This window comes from Danio aesculapii, chromosome 19 (genome assembly GCF_903798145.1).
Source record: "Danio aesculapii chromosome 19, fDanAes4.1, whole genome shotgun sequence".
Lineage (NCBI taxonomy): Eukaryota > Metazoa > Chordata > Actinopteri > Cypriniformes > Danionidae > Danio > Danio aesculapii.
In genome coordinates this window covers 12775071-12797374 of record NC_079453.1, presented here as the reverse complement: position 1 = coordinate 12797374, position 22304 = coordinate 12775071, and the positions used below count along the sequence as shown (strand labels likewise).

Genomic DNA, 22304 nt, shown 5'->3' with positions numbered 1-22304 from the left:
AATTATAAACAACATAAAACAGAAACATTTTGATGCTCTGATAGCGATTCCTATGTGGAAGAATCACTCCCTGCTCTCCATCTGAAATTCCCGCATCACCAATGACATCATGTGAAAACAACCCATTTAGATCTGCTTTCGTTGGTGCTTTAAAAATTTGAGCCTTTTCACTATGAATATCATCACTTACATCATTTCTCACACTGGCACATTACATTATCGCATCATTGTAACACTGGGTGAAAGTGTTTCTGCTCTTTTAAAGACACGTCAAAGGGGGGGTTTACAGAATGAAACTATTACTGAGAGGTGTATGAGGGGAAATCGTCTGCAACTGCTTTCTTACACTTCCCAGTGTGCTGTTGCTACGCTGGTGGCACTCAAGTGGCTTCTTCTTGCCATGGCAACCAGAACTACACCAACAACCAATTAAAGGAGAAACTGCGGTTTCTATAAATAGGCACAGGTACAGCTGATCTTCCAAGTCACACATGTGCGTTTACTCAAGAGTGTTCATGCATGAATCAGACTATACAACAATAAATTCATCCATTTTTCTCAGTTTAGTTGAAATCTGTTCTAGATATAGTCGTTTTGTGACATCATACACTAAAAAAAGAGGGCAGGTTTGGCAGAGACGAGGTAACAGACACTCAGATCAGTTTGAAAGCCTATTGTTGAGCTCTTGCTTCAATTGTAACGCTCACTTAACTGGCAAATAGGTGACTGGCACATTTACAAGGCTTCAGCTCATCCAGGGAATGAGACGCATCTTGTTTAATTATTTAAAGCTAGTCAAGCGGAAGAATTTAAAGTTGTCTGAGAGTGTTTAGACAGACCTTAAGCAACAATTGGCTTCCAGTAAAAACAGACCAATGTATTTTCAAATCTGGTTGAATGCATGTCAAATTAGGTCTTTATTAGATCAGTGGCACTGATAACGCTTGCTGATTATCAGAAGTAGTCATTAAAATAATACTGTCATAGCTACAAACTGATACTAAAAAGATAAAAAGAGTTTAGTTTGTAATATTTTAGCTCTTTAAAAATTTACGTCAAGATGTGTAAAAGGCGTTTGGATTTAAACTAAATTTAAACAAAGTACATGGGTTAAATCAGCTAGTGAAAATCCATATTTCATAGAGTGTGTAATTTTTACTATTTTTCACACATTTCGCTTCTCTTGGTTTGTTTGGTTGACACCAAAATAAAAATGTGTATGTCTGTTTGAGAGCTTTTAAATGTGAAAATGAGTACCAGGAATTCATCAAAACAGCTCAGGAATTCTTCTATCACAAACAAACAGGCACGCACGCACGCACGCACTCACACACAAACACATTCACAAAAAAGAAAAAAAGATCTGATGATTCTCATATATCTTGAGCGAGACAAACTGTTATTTTGTGACCCTTGAACAATTTCCCAAAAAGTCAAATACATCAAATTTCATTTTTTATTTATTCATTTTGCTTAATAGTTCCTAAAGTACACATAATAAAAGACCCTTAAATTAGGATATGTGCTTTTTATCTGAGCTTTTTTAGTATGGGAATAACATTTTGTGCAAAATAAGGTGTTAAGACCCTCTATTATTATCCCTTTAACTGCCTCACAAAGAAAAAAAAATTGGATTTCTTAACTTCAATGTCGCTAGTTTACACACTCAATGCATTTTTTCCAACATATTCCGTAATTTCTAAAATATCAACCTTTACCAAATGGTTGATATGTCCGTTTATGGTAAAAGTACCAAACTTAATACTATGCAAAATCTGAAAATATGAAGTCTAAGACCAATTTATTTAAAAACATAATCAAAATAAAACTATGTTAGATTGATTTTCTTACAAACCAATAATGCTGTGTTCTGTGAATCATTATTTAAAACAATCATTATTTAAATGTCATCATTTAAAACAGTCGAAATATGGTCAACCATTTATTAGAGCAGGCAGTTAAAGGGCTATTATTATTATTATTATTATTATTATTTGGTTTTTGAATGATCTAAAAATTAGGTAAAAAGATGTTACACAGGTTATTTTAGACCTACATAAGGAGTAAAATTATACATTAAACTTTTTCTACCATACTCTACACACTTTTGGGACTGAATTTTGTTAATAAGAATAAAAATGTAAACCTAGGGCTGGGCGATTTGGCCTAAAATCAAAATCTCGATGAATTGAACGTTTTAACTAGATTACGATTAATGAACGATTCTTTTATTTATTTTAATATTTATTTTAATATTTTAATATTTTGCCCTCATAGTTTACGGTTAAACACACAATTTAGTTAAACACACAATTATTTTCAATCTATGATTTTTTTATTGAACATCCACGCTGAACCACTGACATTAAAACACACTTTGCTAAAACCAACAGTCACGTTTTAAAAAAAACTAAATATAAATACCTTGCACTTTTGGAAACAAAATAAATTATTTTCAATGTTTTTCATATTAAAATAAGCAGCATCTCTTGTAAATAAAATAACTTTTGTTGTTTTAATTTGTTAAATGTGTATTGTTTTAATTTAAAAAAATAATTTCAATGTAATGGAAAGTATGCCGTCTCAAGGCATCTCTGCGGCTTTGTCAATCATCAATATAATGCAAAGTAACACAATAGGGTATACACGGAAGTATGCTAATGGACTTTCAATTTGTCAGTAACCTGGGTTAAGCACTTCCGGTGAACTGTATGCCATTTAAAATCTGCGCGTTTAAGGTCCGTTTTCTTTAAAATTCAGCGACCTCCACTGGCTGAGTGATATCCGATTTAAAGTGGGTTTCAAATTGTACAAGAAACCCTGCATTCCTTTACATTTTTTCTCTGCCATGTCTTTAAAATATGAACATTTACTCTACCCCGTATATTCAATGGAGTTTCTGCGCTAGCCTGCCGATCCTGACGGGTGCGTGCGAGTAAACGGCTTTTTGTCTCGTTTTATGCTTTAACAACTAAATAAATGCCAAAGTCTATGTACCTGATTGCATTTTAATTACATTACAGCATTGATGCTGTAAAAGGACCCGTATTAAATAGAAAAAAAGTCACATTAACCATTCACCAGAAGTTTATCAGTATGGGAAGAAACACTAACTCTGCAAATACCTTAAAGTAACAAACAGAGCAGAGTCACGGCAAGTAATTGAAAAAAATTTATCTGCAAACACTAGACCGATTATTAGTTCTGAATGTCAATTTCGATTACTTTTCGATTAATCACCCAGCCCTATGTAAACCTACTAAAACAAAAATTATGGAAATAAAAAAAAAAACAAGTTTTTAATCTGAAAGTAGGCTACATGTTAATAAATCGTAAGTTAGACATTTCGTCACCTTGGAATTATAAGGTTCCATCTGCATTCTGAATGATTTTTTGATATTGAGCTTCAAAGTTTTTGCATTCCAAATTCACCTTATTCTCCATGTACGAGCGGGCACAGCCATTTGAATCTTTTTGACTTCCGGTCTCATTCACTTCCATTCATTTTTAGATGTTAAAAACAGCTCGTTTTGCTGCAAAACTGATATTTTCTTATTATATTATTCTATTTTGACTGTATTGTCATGCAAACACTTGTTTGTAGAGCAAGTAGTTTGGCCATTTTCTGCTGTTTATTATTCCTAGTCATTTCTTCCAGAGGCGACTGAATCAGAAGTTCTAAAACAATCGCAAACACGAGCGCACTTCCGCATTGAAGAATAAGGTCGATAGCAAATAATATGTGCGTAACATTTGTTTTTTAAATAAAAAGTGTTAAAACGTACACAACTTAATAAAAAAACATCCCATAATGTAAATAAGTTGTCATTTAATAAGAATATGTCAATAACTGAATTTTAACAAAAATGTCAAATAGAACCTTATAATTCTAAGGTGACGATTTATTAACTTAGCTTAACCAAAATCCCCATAGACTTAACACTGGCACAAAATGGCTGACATCAATATTTAGATTACGGAGTCATAGAGGCTTGGGGGTGGGCTCATTTTACTCTCACCTATCAAGTTGGTATTAAGAAGTGACATAAATTTGTAGACACTCCCTAGCAACCACTTTAAGCCACCCAACAACCATATAACAACATAAACAAGCCATATTTCAGCACAGGAATATCAGAGAAAGACAGGGTTTGGCCTCTTTTGATGCAGGCTGATCAAATCTCTTGTTTTCACCTATTAAAATTGTGTTGCCACAGCATAGCAACCATTTAGAATACCCTAAAAACTACATAAACATAAATTTAGCCAATTTTTCCGCTGTTACTGCTATCGAGCAGAACAGAGGTGCATTTTACCCTATCGATTTGCCACGCAAACCCCACTCACATTTTCCTTAGGAAATGCACAATTCTAGTTATAAAATTGTTTAATTTATCTTTAATGGAAAGCTGCTAATCAGATACAATACGGTTTAAACAGTCATTAGGTTGTTCAGGTAAATTTGCTTACAAATTTGCAAAACATTATCAGGGTTAAAGATCTCAACCCTTTCCTTCCTGGGGAATTCCTCTGGGGAACAGACGCCCCCAAAAGGCTTCAATTCTGAGGAATCACTGAAAAAAAACTTTATAAAAATGAACTTCTTGCAAAATACACAATAATTTCCAAAACACACACACACACACTCCGAGTCAGATCGTTCAGATTGATAAAGCAGTGATTCAGGGTCAGATCGTCATGGCAACAACAGACAATCAGAAACCCACCCCTCCCCCGCATCAAACACGCACCCACCAGCATTGCCGCACCTGACGCACGCAGCACCTGTGCGTGACAGCTGCGCCACTACGCGTGACGTCAGCTCACCAAATGAGTCAGGATCTTCCATCAGCCAGAAAAAAAAGCCAATACCCTAACGTTAACCAAACCCTCACACGAATTTGGTTGTTACGCCCAAACGTTCACGAGTAGTAAAATGGCTCACTCTGAAAGCTTGTTCTTATCTGAAAAGCTGCAGCAATTCACCAAGGACGTTTGCGGAGCAATGAATGGGGGGTTGAACTGACGGTGGATGTAACAAAAGTTACACCAACTCAATACGTCATAGTTCGGAATGAAATCCTTATAGACTGGAGTGAAAGCTTCAAAGAGTGATGTAACTTACCTGTAGTTCCGATTTCCATTCATGAGGTCTCTGTCCGGATTCTAGCCGGCTTCAGGGGATCAAATACCAGATGAGCGGTGTCCGTGTAAAGCCGCTGAATGTCTACCGTAAACCGAACGACCGACACACACCGGCTCCTACCGCGGGTGTTGAAGCGGGCCGCTCGGAGGTTCTGAACTCCACACAACCCGTAGCGAATCACTCAAGCAAAAGTCACCGACCCTCAGCCGTGGCTCCCACCGTATGCCGTAGAGCCGTAATTGCTACCAGCTGACAAGCCAAAAGACACCGAAGAAAATATTTCTAACAGCCATCGCGAAACAGAGTTTGCCAGGAGCCTCGAAGCGGTCGCGGTATGTCTTTTAAAATGACAAGCTCTTATATTTTAAAGACATACGCTCAGATTTGAAGTTTATAGCTTGATAACCCTCGCCTCGTCAAAAAATGTGTCTTTTATTCCAGTCGAGTTCGCTTGCGGCCGTTGACGTCTGATCGAGTATCGGTGTGTTACCGGTTTGCCTTGGGTTTACCATCTCTGTACAGTCAGGGGGTGTTGCCAGATTTGTAAAAGTCGAGCAAATTGTCCGAATTGAATTGATTTGGAAAAGCGAATTATATTACTAAAACCTACTCTAAAAAACATAATAAAGTATTTTTCATGTTTAGCATACGTATATTATGGGATTAAATCCCAAAATTGATTGTCACCGTATCTAAAAGAGACTTTGTGAAGCAACAAGCATGACGTCGCGTAAACTACGTTGACCTGGCAACAATAAGTAAGGGAGACCCACAGGAAATACCAAACGCAGGAAACACCGTCACTTCCTAGTAATGTCATCTATTTGATCCGCCTTTGATTGTTAATTAATGTGTAATTTGGGAACACAAATGAACTGCCCATAAAATGTTATATATTAAGAAAAAAGCTCTTTGATTTTGGTAACACTTTACAATGTTCATAATGTAATTTTTTTTCCTTTGGATAATACTGACATGAACTTATAAGGAAAGTATGTTTGTTTTGTTTTTTAATCATTTCTCCTTTTACATAACTAATATGAAATTATTTGTTAATTTTAGTTTAACTTAGTTTAGTTTAGTTTGACTACTGTTTGTAAACTCAGTAGGATAAAGGATATGGAGGACGAAACCTGCAAAAACAATAAATAAATAAATAAATAAATATGTAAATATATATTTAAATGAGTAAATAAATTCATAAATTCCTGCATAAATAAAATATGCAAATAAATAAATGTATAAGAAAAAAAAATCCACAAATTCTTGCCTAAATGAATATATAAATAGTTATTAGTGTGTGCAGGTAAATAAATAAATTACTCAAATGTTGGTGGAATAAGAATGGTTTAAGAACCCCCCTTTGAATGGTTATTTACTTTTCCTCAGCTCAACATGCTAATGCATAGGTCTCAAACTCAATTCCATGGAGGGCCGCAGCTCCACACAGTTTTGCTACAGCCTGAAGCTGCGGTCACACCGGGCTTTGTGTGTGCGAAATTCTGTCGTACGGCGCTATGAAAAGCGGCGGGATTAAACAAGACAATTAGACATTTTAAAAAGCCAACGATTGCTCAATATTTAAAATTTCTGTCCAGAGAGGTCGTGTTTTAATCCTCAATTGGTCTCACGCAGTCAAGTGATGCGATTTCGCTGGTCAGAGTTCACCAAGCTTGAACTTTGCACCGCAGCGAGCTGTGAAACTTAACGCATGACCCTGCGTTTCCGGTCTGACGCAGTCGCGTGCGTATAAATGGAAGTCTATGGGAGGAAAAGTCCAATCAGACACTGCTGATCTAACTAGTCAAGGTGTTCAAGACTACTCTGGAACACCTTGATTATTTGGATGAGCTGTGTTAGAAGAAAGCTGCGGTCACACTAGAGTTTGAGCTTGCAAAATTCTGTCGTACGGCGCTGCGAAAAAGGGGTGGGATTAAACAAGACAATTAGACATTTTAAAAAGCAAGGGATTGCTCCATATTTTAAATTTCTGAAGAGAGAGGTCATGTTTTGATCCTTGATTGGTCTCACGCAATTATATGATGCGATTTCACAGGTCAGAGTTCACCAAGCTTGAACTTTGCACCGCAGCGAACTGCGAAACTCGATGCATGACCTTGCATTTCCGGTCTGACACATTCGTGTGCGTATGAATGGAAGTCTTTGGGGAGAAAAGTGCAGTGTGACTGCAGCGTAAGGCTGAACCAAAACTATGCAAAGCTGCGGCCCTCCAGAAATTGAATTTGAGACCTATGCGCTAATGGGAGGGTGTCTATCAATCATCAGAAGGCGGTCTTTATGCCATCATTGGTTAATTGTTAAAAAAATTTAGCATTTGATTCTCTTTTTCTTTGACTGGCTTCTGATGATTGACAGACAGCCTCTCATTAGCATGTTGAGCTGAGGAAAAGTAAATATGGAACTATGTTCAGGGATGAATAAACATTTGAAAAGGGGGGAAATAAACTTTCAGTTTAGCATTTTCTTATTCCCCCAACATTCGTGTAATTTATTTAATTATTTACCTGCCCGCACTATCAATTATTTATATATTTATTCATTCATTTTCCTTTGGCTTAGTCCTTTAGTCCGCATTCAATTCACCTATAGCGCATGTCTTTGGACTGTGTGGGAAACCTGGAGCACTCGTAGGAAACCCACAAGAATATGGGGAGAATATGCAAACTCCACACAGAAATGCCAACTGACCCCAGGACTCAAACCAGCAACCTTCTTGCTGTGATGCAACAGGGCTAATCACTGAGGCCCCATGTCACCTATACAGTATATTATGTTCTCTATTTTGATCCTTTTTAAATATATCTCGTTCCTTGTCCTTTTTGTCTTTTACTCTGCAAATCACATTTAGTATTCTTTATTGTATCTTTTTCGCCGAGTTTTACATTTAGCCTATTTAAACAGCACATATAGAACAGGCCTATAGCCTGGTTCAGAAGGCTCACCCCTCACTGACAAAGGTCCAGAATTTGTCCCAATTTGTTGTCTCATTTGTCCTATTTTGACTGCTATGCCATCATACATAGTGAAAATGACCCATATAAATGGCTGTAAAACCAAGCAGAATCCTCTGTGGGCTGTTGATTCAGTGTGACTTTAGCTAATCAGTTTTGTCCAATGCTAACAGATATTTTTCATGACATCCAGCTGTGCAAGAAAACACACAATCTGACAAAAGAGAAGTCATTTTTCGCTACTGTATTGTTTTTAATAGAGAAAACATTTTAAAAGTAACTTTTATTGTAAATTTTGGAACTTATATATTGAAACAAAGCATCAAAAGTGCACCATATTACAATTCATTTAAATAGTAATTTGGCTTTTATTGTTATCCATGAATTTTCAATTGTATTTTTTTAAAAGAGAGGCTAGAAAAAACGTGAAGCTCTACATTATTTATTATGATTATTATTATTATGTTTTATTTATTTATTTTTTTGCCAAATAGACCCTTTTTACATGACGTCACGCGGCTTCCGGTTTTACTCCACACAGTGTAGTTACTTTCGCCTACACAGAAAACCCCATAGAGAACTCACCCAGTCAGCTGTATATTTACTACAGAAACAGTTAGACTGTGACTATGGCTGTTTTCTGTTGTCTGCATTCAAGGTGGGACATCTGACATCTAAAAAAACTTACGGATCATCCAGATTTCTGCTTCAACCAAGAAAATGGGACTTTAAACAGAGTCTATTGCTTTGTGTTACTGTTTTAACTGCAGATGAAGTTGGTATGGACTCGTCAGTATTTGTCAAATAAAGATTTCAGATGTTTACACAGGTGCTGCACATTTTTTTATGTCAGAATTATATTTATACATTTATTTTTGTGTCCTGAAGAATAATAAATAAATAAAACTGTGGGTGTTTTACTGTGGTTGTTTACAGTGGACAGCTGATTCACAAACAAATTTATATTATTCACATTCTACTGCTCTGTTCGCTGCCATTTTTTCTATATAGGTATTTTATTCATGAACATAAAACATTTATGTCTATTTAATATTCAAATTAAATGAAATAGAATAACAGTGTTGAATGTGACTCTTAATAATCAAACAAAATAATTATAAAAAATTACAATTGCAAAAATAACACCAAGAAGACTGCTTTTAAATGAGGTATTATTAGATTATGAATTTATTTGTAGCATTATTAATTAAAAGGTACTAATATCAAATTAAATCCACACAAAAGGTGGCTGTAGGACATAATTCATTCATTCAAACGGAGAAACTGAACAGAACATTAATAGATCAGTAAATAATAAATTATGAAACTGGTTGCATTTATAGACATACTTACCATGTTATATATGATGATTTAGTAAAGAATTGTACTCATGCTGGAACATTTACATATAACAAATAATATAAATTTATATTCAGAGCAGTATTAAAGTAAAAATAAATCCATTATTGAGGAAATAAACTTAATTAATAATTGATAAACAGTAGCTAATATCTATTCTTAATAACTTAAAGAATCATTTTCAAAGTCAGAAAGCAGTTCAATGTTGAAAGAGAAACATTTGGACACATGCCCAATACCAATAATAGTCTTAAATCAGATCGTGCAATGTTAATATTTTTATTAGTAAATTTTCCAGAGAAGTCTCCCGTTCATTCAAAGGTAAAACGGAACCAAAAATAAACTGCGTTGCCAATAGGGAGAAGTGAAGTGACGTCATTGTGAAAAGGCTCTATTCTGACAGAGGAAAGTTGAATGTAAAATTTGTTTTTCTAACAAAAACGATAGAAATTACAAAATTAGATCTCTGTTTATTGAAAAAGTTGTTACATTGTCCACTATAATCTCTTTTATATTTGAAATGGGAAAAAATATGGTCTTTGCAACAAAAATATTTCCTCACCAACAAGGTCAAAGAAGTGTCTTTTAAATTGATCAACAAATTTTATCCTATAAAACAATTTTTGAAAAAGTTTCATTCTAATATTGATGTAAAAATTTAATTTTGTCAATTTCATACGGAAACTGTTTTTCATTTATTTTGGGAGTGTAATTATGCTGTACAATTTTGGAAACGTATTGGCTCATTTATTAATGATAATATACAACAAGATGTTTCTGTTACTTTTAAAGAAGTTATTTTTGGTTATTATGAATCTGCCTCTACTAAGAGAAATGCTTGTTTTGTTATAAATTTAATTTATTTTCTTTGTAAATTTCATATTCACAAATGCAAATTTACAAATACCATTTTCCTGTTTTTTTGCAAGAATTTAGTCATTATATACATTTAATTTCATTATCTAAAAATAAGAAGGCAAACAGAACTATTTCATTTTGTAATGACTTTAATTTATGTACTGTTATTGATTCTTAAATGTCTTACCCTCAAGTTTATATCATGATCCTAATTCTTTGTTTTCTTTTTTCTTTCTCTCTCATATCTCTTTTTCATTGACAATGTAATTCGTATTCTGTATTGTAAACAAATATAACTACAAACTTGTCAACTGTTTGTCAACTTTTTTTTTTTTTGCAAATAAAAAAGAGGAAAGTTGAATGTGCTGGCCTGTTTGTTATCTGTCTGATAAACGACAATAGGCTACAGTTTTTAATTTAAAGCTTTAACGGATTCCGATTTTTATTTCTAATGATATATGAAATTTTTTGTGATGATGATGATGTATTTTTTCTTTATTCTAAATCTTTAGGAAATATTTTGGTACATTAAAAATTGTGATTTTGATGACCAAACTAATCCAGCTAAAAATTGTGCTTAAAATGTTACTAAATGGAGTATTTACACCTCATAATTACATACAAAATGAGGAGAAGAGTTGCAAAAAAGTCCACTTTTTTAAGAAAAAAGAACCACCCCTTCACCAGGCTGGCTACAGGCCTGTAGAAAAACACATACACGTGTGTTTAACATCATCAGCTGAGAAAGCAAACTGTGGTCTACAGATGGCAGCAGCGCTTGGTGTGAATGTAATAACCAGAGAAGAAGACTGTACAGGAAATATTTACTGCACTATAAACGTAAGCACAGTAACTATTAGTTTTAAGTAATTATTTTGCTGTCTCGACACAAATTATATCGTCTAAACGTAAAGATTCAGTCATTCAAGTTAATTCCTGTCTCAAGTCATCATATGAAATATTCATTAATTTAACTTAATAGCAGAAATAATAATATTGACCATCAACGAAATGACAAAAACCTAATTATATGCCTTAAAAAGTAGATTCTATCTTGAATGTGATTGATTAGACTTGAATGAAAGATCAGTAACTTTGTGTAGCTCAGTCATGTGGAATATTCTCTCCAGGTAAACAAGTGGACTGCAGTTTTTGATCGACATTGTTTTATACCTGAATCTCCAATATTTGGCAACATGCATATTTCCTATTGTTATTTTGATAGATTTGCCTGTGGTTTGTTATTCTGAATGCATGTCATAACGTTTCAGAGGGATGGATAAAGTCATAACCTGTTTCAACAAGTGTCCAGATGCTTCTGTCCGTCTCATCTGTTTTCCATGGGCAGGTGGAGGCTCTATCCACTATGCTCGCTGGGCCAAAACTCTACCCAGCTCTATTGAGGGTAAGTTCCCTATTTAAAAAATGAATGAAAAAAAAAGGATAAATAATTAAATTATGGGTAATTACATTTTAATTCATTCATTTTCTTTTCGGCTTAGTCCCTTTATTAACCCGGGGTCGCCACAGCGGAATAAACCGCCGACTTATCCAGCCCATGTTTTACGCAGCAGATGCCCTTCCAGCTGCAACCCATCTCTGAAAAACCTCCATACACATTCATTCACACTCACACTATGGACAATTTAGCTTACCCAATTCACCTACTGTAGGGCTGTGGGGGAAACTGGAGCACCCGGAGCAAACCCACACGAATGCAGGGAGAACATGCAAACTCCAAACAGAAATGCCAACTGACCCAGCCAAGGTTTGAACCAGCGACCTATTTGCTGTGAGGCGCCACTGCGTCGCCATCGCATTTTAATATTTGTTAATTTTAATGTAATAATTTATTGCTTAGTTAGTAATATCAATTAAATAATAACTAATTTATTTATGATTTAATTGTTATCGAGGACCAAAAAAAAACTATATAGTTTAATATAATATAAATAATATAATTTACAATAATTATCAATAGCAATAAAAGAGCAAAACAGCCTTTAATATTTTTTTCTCTGGAATGTGTCCTGTTTCGTTTTTTACTTTTGTTTTGATGCCTAAAATAATGACTACACACACACACACACACACACACACACACACACACACACACACACACACACACACACATACAAGTATGCAGTTTTAATTTGACATAAGTATGTGTTATGATTGAACATTATTTCACTTTTAATTTTCACAAGTTATTTAAAACATGAAAGCATGCAGTGTACTTGCATTTAGTGTATAATACATATACATTTCTTGATGTAGACTGATGTAGACATAAAAGGTATGTACAGTGCTTTTAAAATAATTTCTAAAATATTATTAAAATAATATTTTAGTCACCAAACATTTAGAAATTGAAAGATAATACAATTAAATTCAAGCAAAATATTGCAAAAAGTGACAACCTACAAAATTTCAACTACATTTTTCAATTTTTTTTGCTTCTCTTGATTTTTTCCTCTTTTATAAATTTGAATTTAATATTTTTCTATAGCAAATACATTTGGGTGTACTAGTTTTTGGAGTGTTATTATAAGCTAATTTGTTAGATCAGCTCCAGATTGATCTGAAGACCTAACAAAAAAAAACCATATAGTTTAATATAATTAAGAGCAACGCAGCCTTTATTTTTTTTCTCGAGAATGTGTCCTGTGTATATTTTACTTTTTTTCTGATGCCTAAAATAATGACTAAATACACACACACATTCATATATGCTAATTATAATAGCTCATATAATATAATCATATTTTACATCAGAAAAATATAATATTAAAATATATATCCAAAATTTTATCAGGGATATTTAGAACATTAATCATTTGTAGACACATTACATGACTTTATTTGAGGATCACAGCCTCAAGGTGCTTATTAATCATAATTGTATGTGCCATTATTCTTCATTATTATTTTATCCATTTGATATACAGGTCGGAATAAGTATGCTGTTTTATTTTTACATAAATGTATGTTATGATTGAACATGATGCATTTAGTCTATTATATATATATATATATATATATATATATATATATATATATATATATATATATATATATATATATATATAATAGACTAAATGCATCATGTTCAATCATATATATATATATATATATATATATATATATATATATATATATATATATAATAGACTAAATGCATCATGTTCAATCATATATATATATATATATATATATATATATATATATATATATATATATATATATATATATATATATATATATATATATATATATATATATATATATATATATATATATATATATATATGATTGAACATGATGCATTTAGTCTATTATATATATATATATATATATATATATATATATATATATATATATAGATAGATATAAAAGGTACGTACAGTTGGAGCCAGAATTATTAGCCTCCCTTTGAATTTTTTTTTTTCTATGTTTCCCAAATGATGTTTAACAGAGCAAGGAAATTTTCACAGTATGTCTGATAATATTTGTTCTTCTGGAGAAAGTCTAATTTGTTTTATTTTGGCTAGAATAAAAGCAGTTTTTTTATTTTTTATGATCCATTTTAAGGTAAAAAATATTAGCTAATTTTTTTCCGACTGTCTACAGAACAAACCATCGTTATACAATACCTTGCCTAATTACCCTAGCCTGCCTAGTTAACCTGCTTAACCTAGTTAAACCTTTAAATGTCACTTTAAGCAGTATAGAAGTGTCTTGAAAAATATTTAGTAAAATATTATTTACTGTCATCATGGCAAAGATAAAATAAATCAGTTATTAGAAACGAGTTATTAAAACTATTATGTTTAGAAATGTGTTGAAAAAAAAACTTCTCTCCGTTAAACAGAAACTGGGGAAAAAATAAACAGGGGGCTAATAAGTCAGGGGGGCTAATAATTTTGACTTCAACTGTACGTGACCTGAATATATGAAAATTGTTTATATGCAAAAACTTCTAAGTGCGACCTGAAATTTTTATCTAAAATGAGCATTTTTATCTGGCTGTTGTGTGTAGTTTCAGTAATAATTACTCTAAGTGCAGAGAATAGGTTTTATTATTGACTTTAAAATGAAATAAATAAACAAAAACATAGAAGGCTGAGCAAAAAAACGCAAATTTTAGAGGAAAATTTCAGATGACATTTAGAGGTTTTTTCATCTGAACTCTTCATATATTTTTGATTTTAAATGTACATTTATTTTCAGTGTACTCCATTAGACTGCCAGGCAGAGAAGGGCGAACCAAGGAACCATTTTTTCAAAATATGCAGGAGATCCTTGATGAGGTCATCGGTGTCCTGCTTTCACAACTGAAGGAAAAGCCATTTGCACTCTTTGGACATAGGTTGGGACCTAATATCCTGGTCTAAATGTAGGTACTGTAGGCTAATTAATTAAGCCCGTGTTCCTGTGCAACTTTTTTCTGTAGTTTTGGAGCTATGACCTGCTTTGCCTTTGCTGAGCATGTCAAGAAAGTCTACAACCTTGAGCCGATCCACATGTTTCTCTCTGGAGCCTCTGCACCATATGTGAGTGTGGTCACGTTTGTATGTTGTCGCATCTGGCATCTGTAAATGGATTTGAATATTATAGAAAAAAGGCAGCACCATTTGATGAAAACATACTCAAAAATCCAAAATGAACGGATTTTATAAAAAGTAACACAACATTAAGTTGTTTTATTTTTTATATATATTTTATATTTTTTATATTTTTTTAAACACTTTTTAAAATGTTTTTTTATGATATAATACTTAAGTGTATATATATATATAGAATAGATATTATATTATATATATATATATATATATATTAAACTAGATACAGTGGGTACAGAAAGTATTCAGACCCCCTTAAATTTTACACTCATTGTTATATTGCAGCCATTTGCTAAAATCATTAACCCTCTACTGCACGCATTATGATAAATCTATTAAAAAAATTGACTGCTTTTCTTTTCTTAAAATGGCTTACTTAAAGTGCTGTAAAAAATGCGAAAAAGTCTTTTTTTAAGGTACTTTCTGATATGTTGCCATCTGGCAACAATGTCCAACAGTGGATCTAACTTAGAAATTTCAAATTGAGATATTTCCTTATAATTAATAATGTTGTTTGAAATGATTTAATTGGAGTTGCAGTATTATAAGCTTTACACATAAGTTCTGTGTTAAAGCTTCTAATTCTGTGTAGGAAATGACACCTTATACATGCTTTCCAACAACTGATATTCCAACAGCTTTCATTTATTCCATTCTTCTTTGCTGAATATTATTAAAAATAAACAGAATATTGTATTATCATGTAAACAACACAGTGAATATAACATTTTCTCCAGTAAATATTATAACAAATAAATAGCAAGCCTAGTATATCCAGATGCATCGGAATAATGTTGCTACTAGCTAACAATGTTTATATATTATTCTATATACTGTACTAAGGCTGTCTTATCTGCCTCAGAGCTAGCTTACTTGAACTGTCTTGAGCTTACTTACTTAGCTGTAACTCACTTTCATCTGCAGGAAGAGCCAGTTCTGTCCCTTTCTTGTTTCACTTGCCATAGAACATGGTGGTGGTCGATTATACACGGTTCCCTGTATTCATATCTATTCAAAAGTATTATTGCCATTAAAACTAGATTTTATCCATAATGCAAATCACATTAACATACAACTAATCAACATTATAGTACTTGCATTCATGTTGTTATTATTACAACTTAAAAGTTCACAGCTGACCTTGCTAGTTAGCTAACCCATTGCGACGTTTCTATTGCACGTTCCGCTATTGCACAGTGTTGACATTTGGTAACACACATATTTGATCAATTTACAAAAAAACTAATTTGATAAAAAAAATAAAATTGTTGTGAATATGTCATCATAACTTACTGGAGGTGATGTTTCAGATTTTTCTGGGATCTGACATAATTTGATCCTTTGTTTTTACTGACATTTACATTTGCGTTCTGCAACTACTCACTATAAACACCAGTCTGTCAGAAATCGCACTACCAAAAAACACAGCATGTCATGTGACCAAAGCACATCATTGGCTACACTAAGGTCTTCTCTTTCCAACAACAAAAAATCAATGTTGGTCTTAAAAAACAGTGGCAGGGAAATTAACATAAATGTCATGTTGCTATATGGCAACACCATGCGGTAGAGGGTTAAGTTCATTTTTTCCCTCATTATTGTACACACGGCACCCCATCATGACAGAAAAACACAGAAATGTTGACATGTTTGCAGATTTAATAAAAAAAGAAAAACTGAAATATAACATGATCACATTCAGATCCTTTACTGTGACACTCATATATTTAACTCAGGTTCTGTCCATTTCTTCTGATCATCCTTGAGCTGGTTATACACCTTCATTTGAGTCCAGCTGTGTTTGATTATACTGGTTGGACTTCACTAGCAAAGCCACACACCTGTCTATACAAGACCTTAAAGCTAACAATGCATGTTAGAGCAAATGAGAATCACGAGGTCAAAGGAACTGCCCGAAGAGCCCAGAGACAGAATTGTGACAAGGCACAGATCTGACCAAGGATACAAAAAAAATTACCAAGATTTAAATTTTTGGCCTTAATTCTAAGTGGTATGTGTGGAGAAAACCAGGCACTGCTGGACAGGACAACTGGTTTTAATCGAAGGAAAGATGAATGCAGCCAAGTACAGGGATATCCTCGACGAAAACCTTCTCCGGAGTGCTCAGAACCTCAGACTGTGCCAAAGGTTTACCTTCCAACAAGACAATAACCCTTTAGCCCACAAATAAAATACAGAAGAAGTGGTTTCACAACAACTCTTTGACAGTTCTTAAATGGCCTAGCCAGAGCCCTGACTTGAACCCAATTGAGCATCTCTGGAGCAACCTAAAAATGGCTGTCCACCAACGTTCATCCAACCTGACAGAACTGGAGAGGATCTGCAAGGAGGAATGGCAGAGAATACAGGTGTGAAAAACTTGTTCCATCTTTCCCAAAATGTCTCATGGCTGTATTAGATCAAGTGCTTCTACTAAATACTAAGCAAAGGGTCTGAATACTTAGGACCATGTGATATTTCAGTTTTTCTTTTTTAATAAATAAGCAAAAATGTCAACAATTCTGTGTTTTTCTGTCAATATGGGCTGCTGTACATTATCAATGTACATTATTGAGGAAAAAAATAAACTTAATGATTTTAGCAAATGGCTCCAATATAAAAATATTAAGTGGGTCTGAACCCACTGTACTTCCTGTACCCACTGTAGATTTAAATGTGTTTTAGAGGGATAGTTCACTCAAATTATAATTCTGTAATCATTTATTCATCATTTAGACGTCCAAACCTGTTTCTTGAACACAAAAGAATATATATTGAAGAAAGCTGGGAAAAAACAGCTATTTACTTCCAATAAATTTTTTCCTACTATGGATGTTAATAGCTGTTTTCCCCCCACATTCTTCATAATATCTTGTTTTGTGTTCAACAGAAAAAAAAGAAATTCATCAAGTACCACTTGAGTGAGAGTAAATGGTGAGGAAATTTTCATATTTGGTTGACTTGTCCTTACTATGATTAAATAATACTTTTCAGTCCGAGGCAAGACTTCAGGCACCAAGAAGAAGTCATCTGTCAGATGATGAGTTTCTTATATGGGTAACTTCTATTGGCGGCACACCACCAGAGATACTGGCCAATGCTGAGCTCGCCAAACTCTTCTTGCCTGCGCTGAAAGCAGACCTCTGTGTAGCAGACAGCTATAGGTGGGTATAGACAAAGCAAACAGACAGACCACAGAAGTGTAATTCCTTAGAATATAATTGATAAACATACACTCAGCAGCCACTTCATTAGGTTACTTTTTGATGGAAGTATCTAATCAGCCATCTCATGGGAGCAACTCACTTCCCCCTCCATCTTTCACTGACTTTTTTTACATACTTTACACGGATGCCTCTCCTGTCATCTAAAAATAAGAAAACTGAGACTGTAATTTGCATGTACTCAACAAAATTGGACAATAGAAAAATTGAAAAAGGATTGCCTCAATTAAAAGGAATTGAAAGGAATGGTTTGTCAAAAGCATAGTTGGATGACGCTGTGACTAAGCAGGGAATCATGGGAGTTGGGGTGTTTATTACATCCTATGGCTGCAGTTCTCGATCCTCATCCTCACGGCCCCATTTCGTATGTACCATTTTAAAGGATTTTCTGCCATGATTCCAGTTTAAAAAAAGTGTGTTTTGCTCAAAGGGTAATATGCGCAAGATGTGACATCTGTGCTAATCACATGATTACAGTTAAATAACCCTGTATATATATATAAACAGTTTTATATATATATATATATATATATATATATATATATATATATATATATATATATATATATATATATATATATATATATATATATATATATATATATATATATATATATATATATATATATATATATATATATATACACTTAGCAGTGACTTTATTTGGTACACCTTGCTAGTACCGGGTTGGGGACCCCCTGTTGCTTTCAGAACTGCCTTAATTCTTGTGGCATAGATTCAACAAGGTACTGAAAATATTCCTCAGAGACTTTGGTCCATATTGACATGATAACATCATGCAGTTGCTGCAGATTTGTTAACTGCTCATCCATGATGCGAATCTCCTGTTCCACCACAGCTCAAAGGTGCTCTATTGGATTGAGTCTGGTGACTGTGGAGGCCATTTGAGTGTAGTGAACTCATTGTCATGTTCAAGAAACCAGTCTGAGATGAATCACACTTTATGATATGGCGCGTTATCCTGCTGGAAGTAGCCATCAGAAGATGGGTACACTGTGGTCATAAAGAAATGGACATGGTCAGCAGCAATACTCAGGTAGGCTGTGGCGTTGACACAATGCTCAATTGGTATTAATGGGCCCAAAGTGTGCTAAGAAAATATCCCCCACACCATCACCAGCAGCCTGAACCATTGATACAAGACAGGATGGATCCCAGCTTTCATGTTGTTGACGCCAAATTCTGACCCTACCATCCGAATGTCACAGCAGAAATCGAGACTCATCAGACCAGGCAACGCTCTTGTAGCCTCAGTTTCCTGTTCTTAGCTGACAGGAGTGACACCCGGTGTGGTCTTCTGCTGCTGCTGTAGCTCATCCACCTCAAGGTTAGACGTGTTGTGCGTTCAGAAATGCTCTTCTGCATACCTCAGTTATAAAGAGTGGTTATTTGAGTTACTGTTGCCTTTCTATCAGCTGAAACCAGTCTGACCATTCTCCTCTGATCTCTGGCATCAAGTCAATTACACCCACAGAATTGCCGCTCACTGGATAATTTACTCTTTTTCAGACCCTTCTCTGTAAACCCTAGAGATGGTTGTGCGTGAAAATCCCAATAGATCAGCAGTTTATGAAATACTCAGACTAGCCCAACTGGCTAAAGTGGCCGGTGAGTGTATGTATGTGTGTGTATATATATATATATATAATTTATTTATTATTATTATTATTATTATTATTATTTAGTGAACACTATGGAACATGTCCAGAGTTTGAGATCGAGAACCACTGTCCTACCGGACTCAAGCAGGAATCATGTTCATTAAGTCAGCAAACTAACCGTTTTAGTGGTTTTTGGATATTCTAATGAAAAAATCATTCATATTGTGCCTTTAAGGGAACAAGAGGGTCCAACCCTGTACAAGCAAGGTGTACCTAATGAATTAGCCAGTAATTGTATGTTGTATTTAATTAAATGCATAAAAGTGCAATACTGTATGTCCGTCAGGTGTAGCAGACCATCAAAACCCTTTCTGTCATGTCCAGTGTCATGTTTTGATGGAAAAGAGGATTCACCTCATGATTTACAAGGTGAGAATAACATATTCGGTTTCTCATAAAGGTTTGTAACCACTTTAGGGTGAGTAAATAATACATTTTCATTTTGTAAATTATCCCTTTCATATGAGTACTTATACCATGTCACTTCTGCTTTACAGCTTGGAAGATCATGACTAGCGGTGACTTTACTGTGCAGATGCTTCCTGGATCTCATTTTTACCTGAAAGAAGCAGCAAATGAAAAATATATACTGGACATAATCACAAAACATATTGAGACGGCGGAGATGGACTATCTTTAGAACTGATCTGACTGCATTGTCATATTTAGTTTCTTGTTATTGTGAAGAAAAAAATATATATATAACAGCTGACACAGACCAATAAACACCTGAAGTAATCATTCCATTTATTATAAAGCTCTGAAATGAATATGAATGAATATAAATAATATTTAGATATAAACCTTGATGTATAGATACAAGAATCTGAAAGGATGAATGGAAATCTGCAACATGAATGCAATTACTGAACTATACATATGTTAAAATGTTTTATAACGGTTTGAATTAAATGAGAATTCAAATAGTTCCACTTATTTTCTTTAACTTCATCTTTTTTTCCACTCTGTAACCACAGAGACAAAATAATATACAAGTATTGTCACTGACCAACACTGCAAAAAATGATTTTCGTTTTTCTTTTTCGTCTTGTTTCTAGTCCAAATATCTCTAAATTCTTACATCAAGAAGCATTTTCTTGGCAAGCAAACATATTGTCTTGTTTTCAGAAATAATATATAAATATTAAGTGAGGTTTTTCTTAAAACAAGCAAAATAATCTGCAAATGGGGGTAAGAAAGATAATTTTGTTTTCCTTTTTACATAAGATTATTTTGCTTGTTTTAAGGAAAAACACTTTATTTTGGCATATAATTTCTTAAAACGAGACAATATGTTTTGCTGAAAATTCTTGATTTAAGAATTTTAATATATTTTAACTAGAAACAAGACAAAAAATCTAAGTAAGAAGTTTGCAGTCAATTTTCAATTATCTGATTGTTTTTTTAGGAAAATTCTCAATGATTCCTTTGTGATCCGATAATGTGAATGTGTTGTTTTGCATTTTGTTAGAATGTTCTATGGTTGTTTGGGTGTTAATTTTAAGTAAAAATTTCACCTCTCAGCTAATATTTGAATATACAGTACTAAATGATATTTACTTTAGTGTAACAAGGACAAATAACGGACACAGCATGTCACGGCCAGGCGATTAAACTGAGTAATTGTTGAGGTCTGAGTAATTGTTGAGGGTTGCTATGCTATTTAAATTATTGAACAAGCTGCGTTTGCGTCGCCCCGTTACCAAGAGACCCGCTTACTGCAAAAGCAACACAACAGCAAAAGACAACACATCTGAAGATCAATCCTTCCCGGTAAGTCAGATACATGTTTTTGATCATTTAGATTTAACACGTATGTTACAATAAGTTTTTTCAACGTTAATATTTTAATCTTAAAATATTAATGTAGGCGCTGACACAGCACTATTTTGAGACAAATCTGTTTTTAAAATTACAAATATTTTGAATATTCAATTTATTGTCAATCATAGGTCATGAAATAAGCGTGCATGCGGCAAATGTGAAGGAATTTAGATTTATTTTTCATTTGTCTTCTCCTGACTATGTTTACAATATTTAATGTTTATGTTTTTATCATTCTGATTAGCAAATAGGCTACATCAATTAAGCTCTGCGTTAGGCTAATTAAGTTTCAATATGTTAAGCTACTCAACTATTTGTACAAAAAATAGCTTTTATTTAGCTTTAATTGTGAATATGTAAGTCTTAATAATAACTATAATCTAGATCACTCCTCTTGACATCCATGGACCAACAAGTTTAATGAGATCACAAAAAAAAGATGTATTGTAAATATCAATTACTCAACTTTCCCTAGAAAAGCATAGCTTCAAAGTGATTAGTTGACATTACATAAAAAATGAAGTAAATCAGTTGCTTTAAAATGATTAAGTAAATTGACTGTGCATAATTATAAAAACTTAAGTTAACTAAACAGTTCCAACATACAATGGGTGCAC

At 33.6% G+C, this 22304-nt stretch overlaps 2 protein-coding genes across 4 annotated transcripts in view; one reads left to right on the top strand and one right to left on the bottom strand.

The window, feature by feature from the left end:
- Window positions 1-5651, bottom strand: part of ago3b (argonaute RISC catalytic component 3b) — a 28622-nt gene extending 22971 nt beyond the window's left edge. For both annotated transcript variants that reach the window (XM_056480105.1, XM_056480106.1), the window contains exon 1: window positions 5126-5651. In XM_056480105.1, coding sequence (XP_056336080.1) covers window positions 5126-5144 — 19 coding nt within the window. In that variant the 5' untranslated portion in view covers window positions 5145-5651. The remainder of the gene's footprint in view (window positions 1-5125) is intronic.
- Window positions 5652-11118: 5467 nt separating this feature from the next.
- On the top strand, window positions 11119-20784 carry olah (oleoyl-ACP hydrolase). Of its 2 annotated transcripts, none has more exons than XM_056480556.1 (7): window positions 11119-11175; window positions 11607-11740; window positions 14566-14704; window positions 14789-14888; window positions 17952-18121; window positions 20150-20232; window positions 20361-20783. In XM_056480556.1, the coding sequence occupies exons 2-7, from the start codon at window positions 11611-11613 to the stop codon at window positions 20501-20503; spliced, it is 765 nt and encodes a 254-aa protein (XP_056336531.1). In that variant the 5' UTR covers window positions 11119-11175; window positions 11607-11610; the 3' UTR covers window positions 20504-20783. The 2 variants fall into 2 exon arrangements, with proteins under 2 accessions (XP_056336531.1, XP_056336530.1); XM_056480555.1 differs by lacking the exon at window positions 11119-11175 and adding an exon at window positions 11194-11465 and having other exon boundaries at window positions 20361-20784.
- The last annotated feature ends 1520 nt before the right edge of the window (window positions 20785-22304 follow it).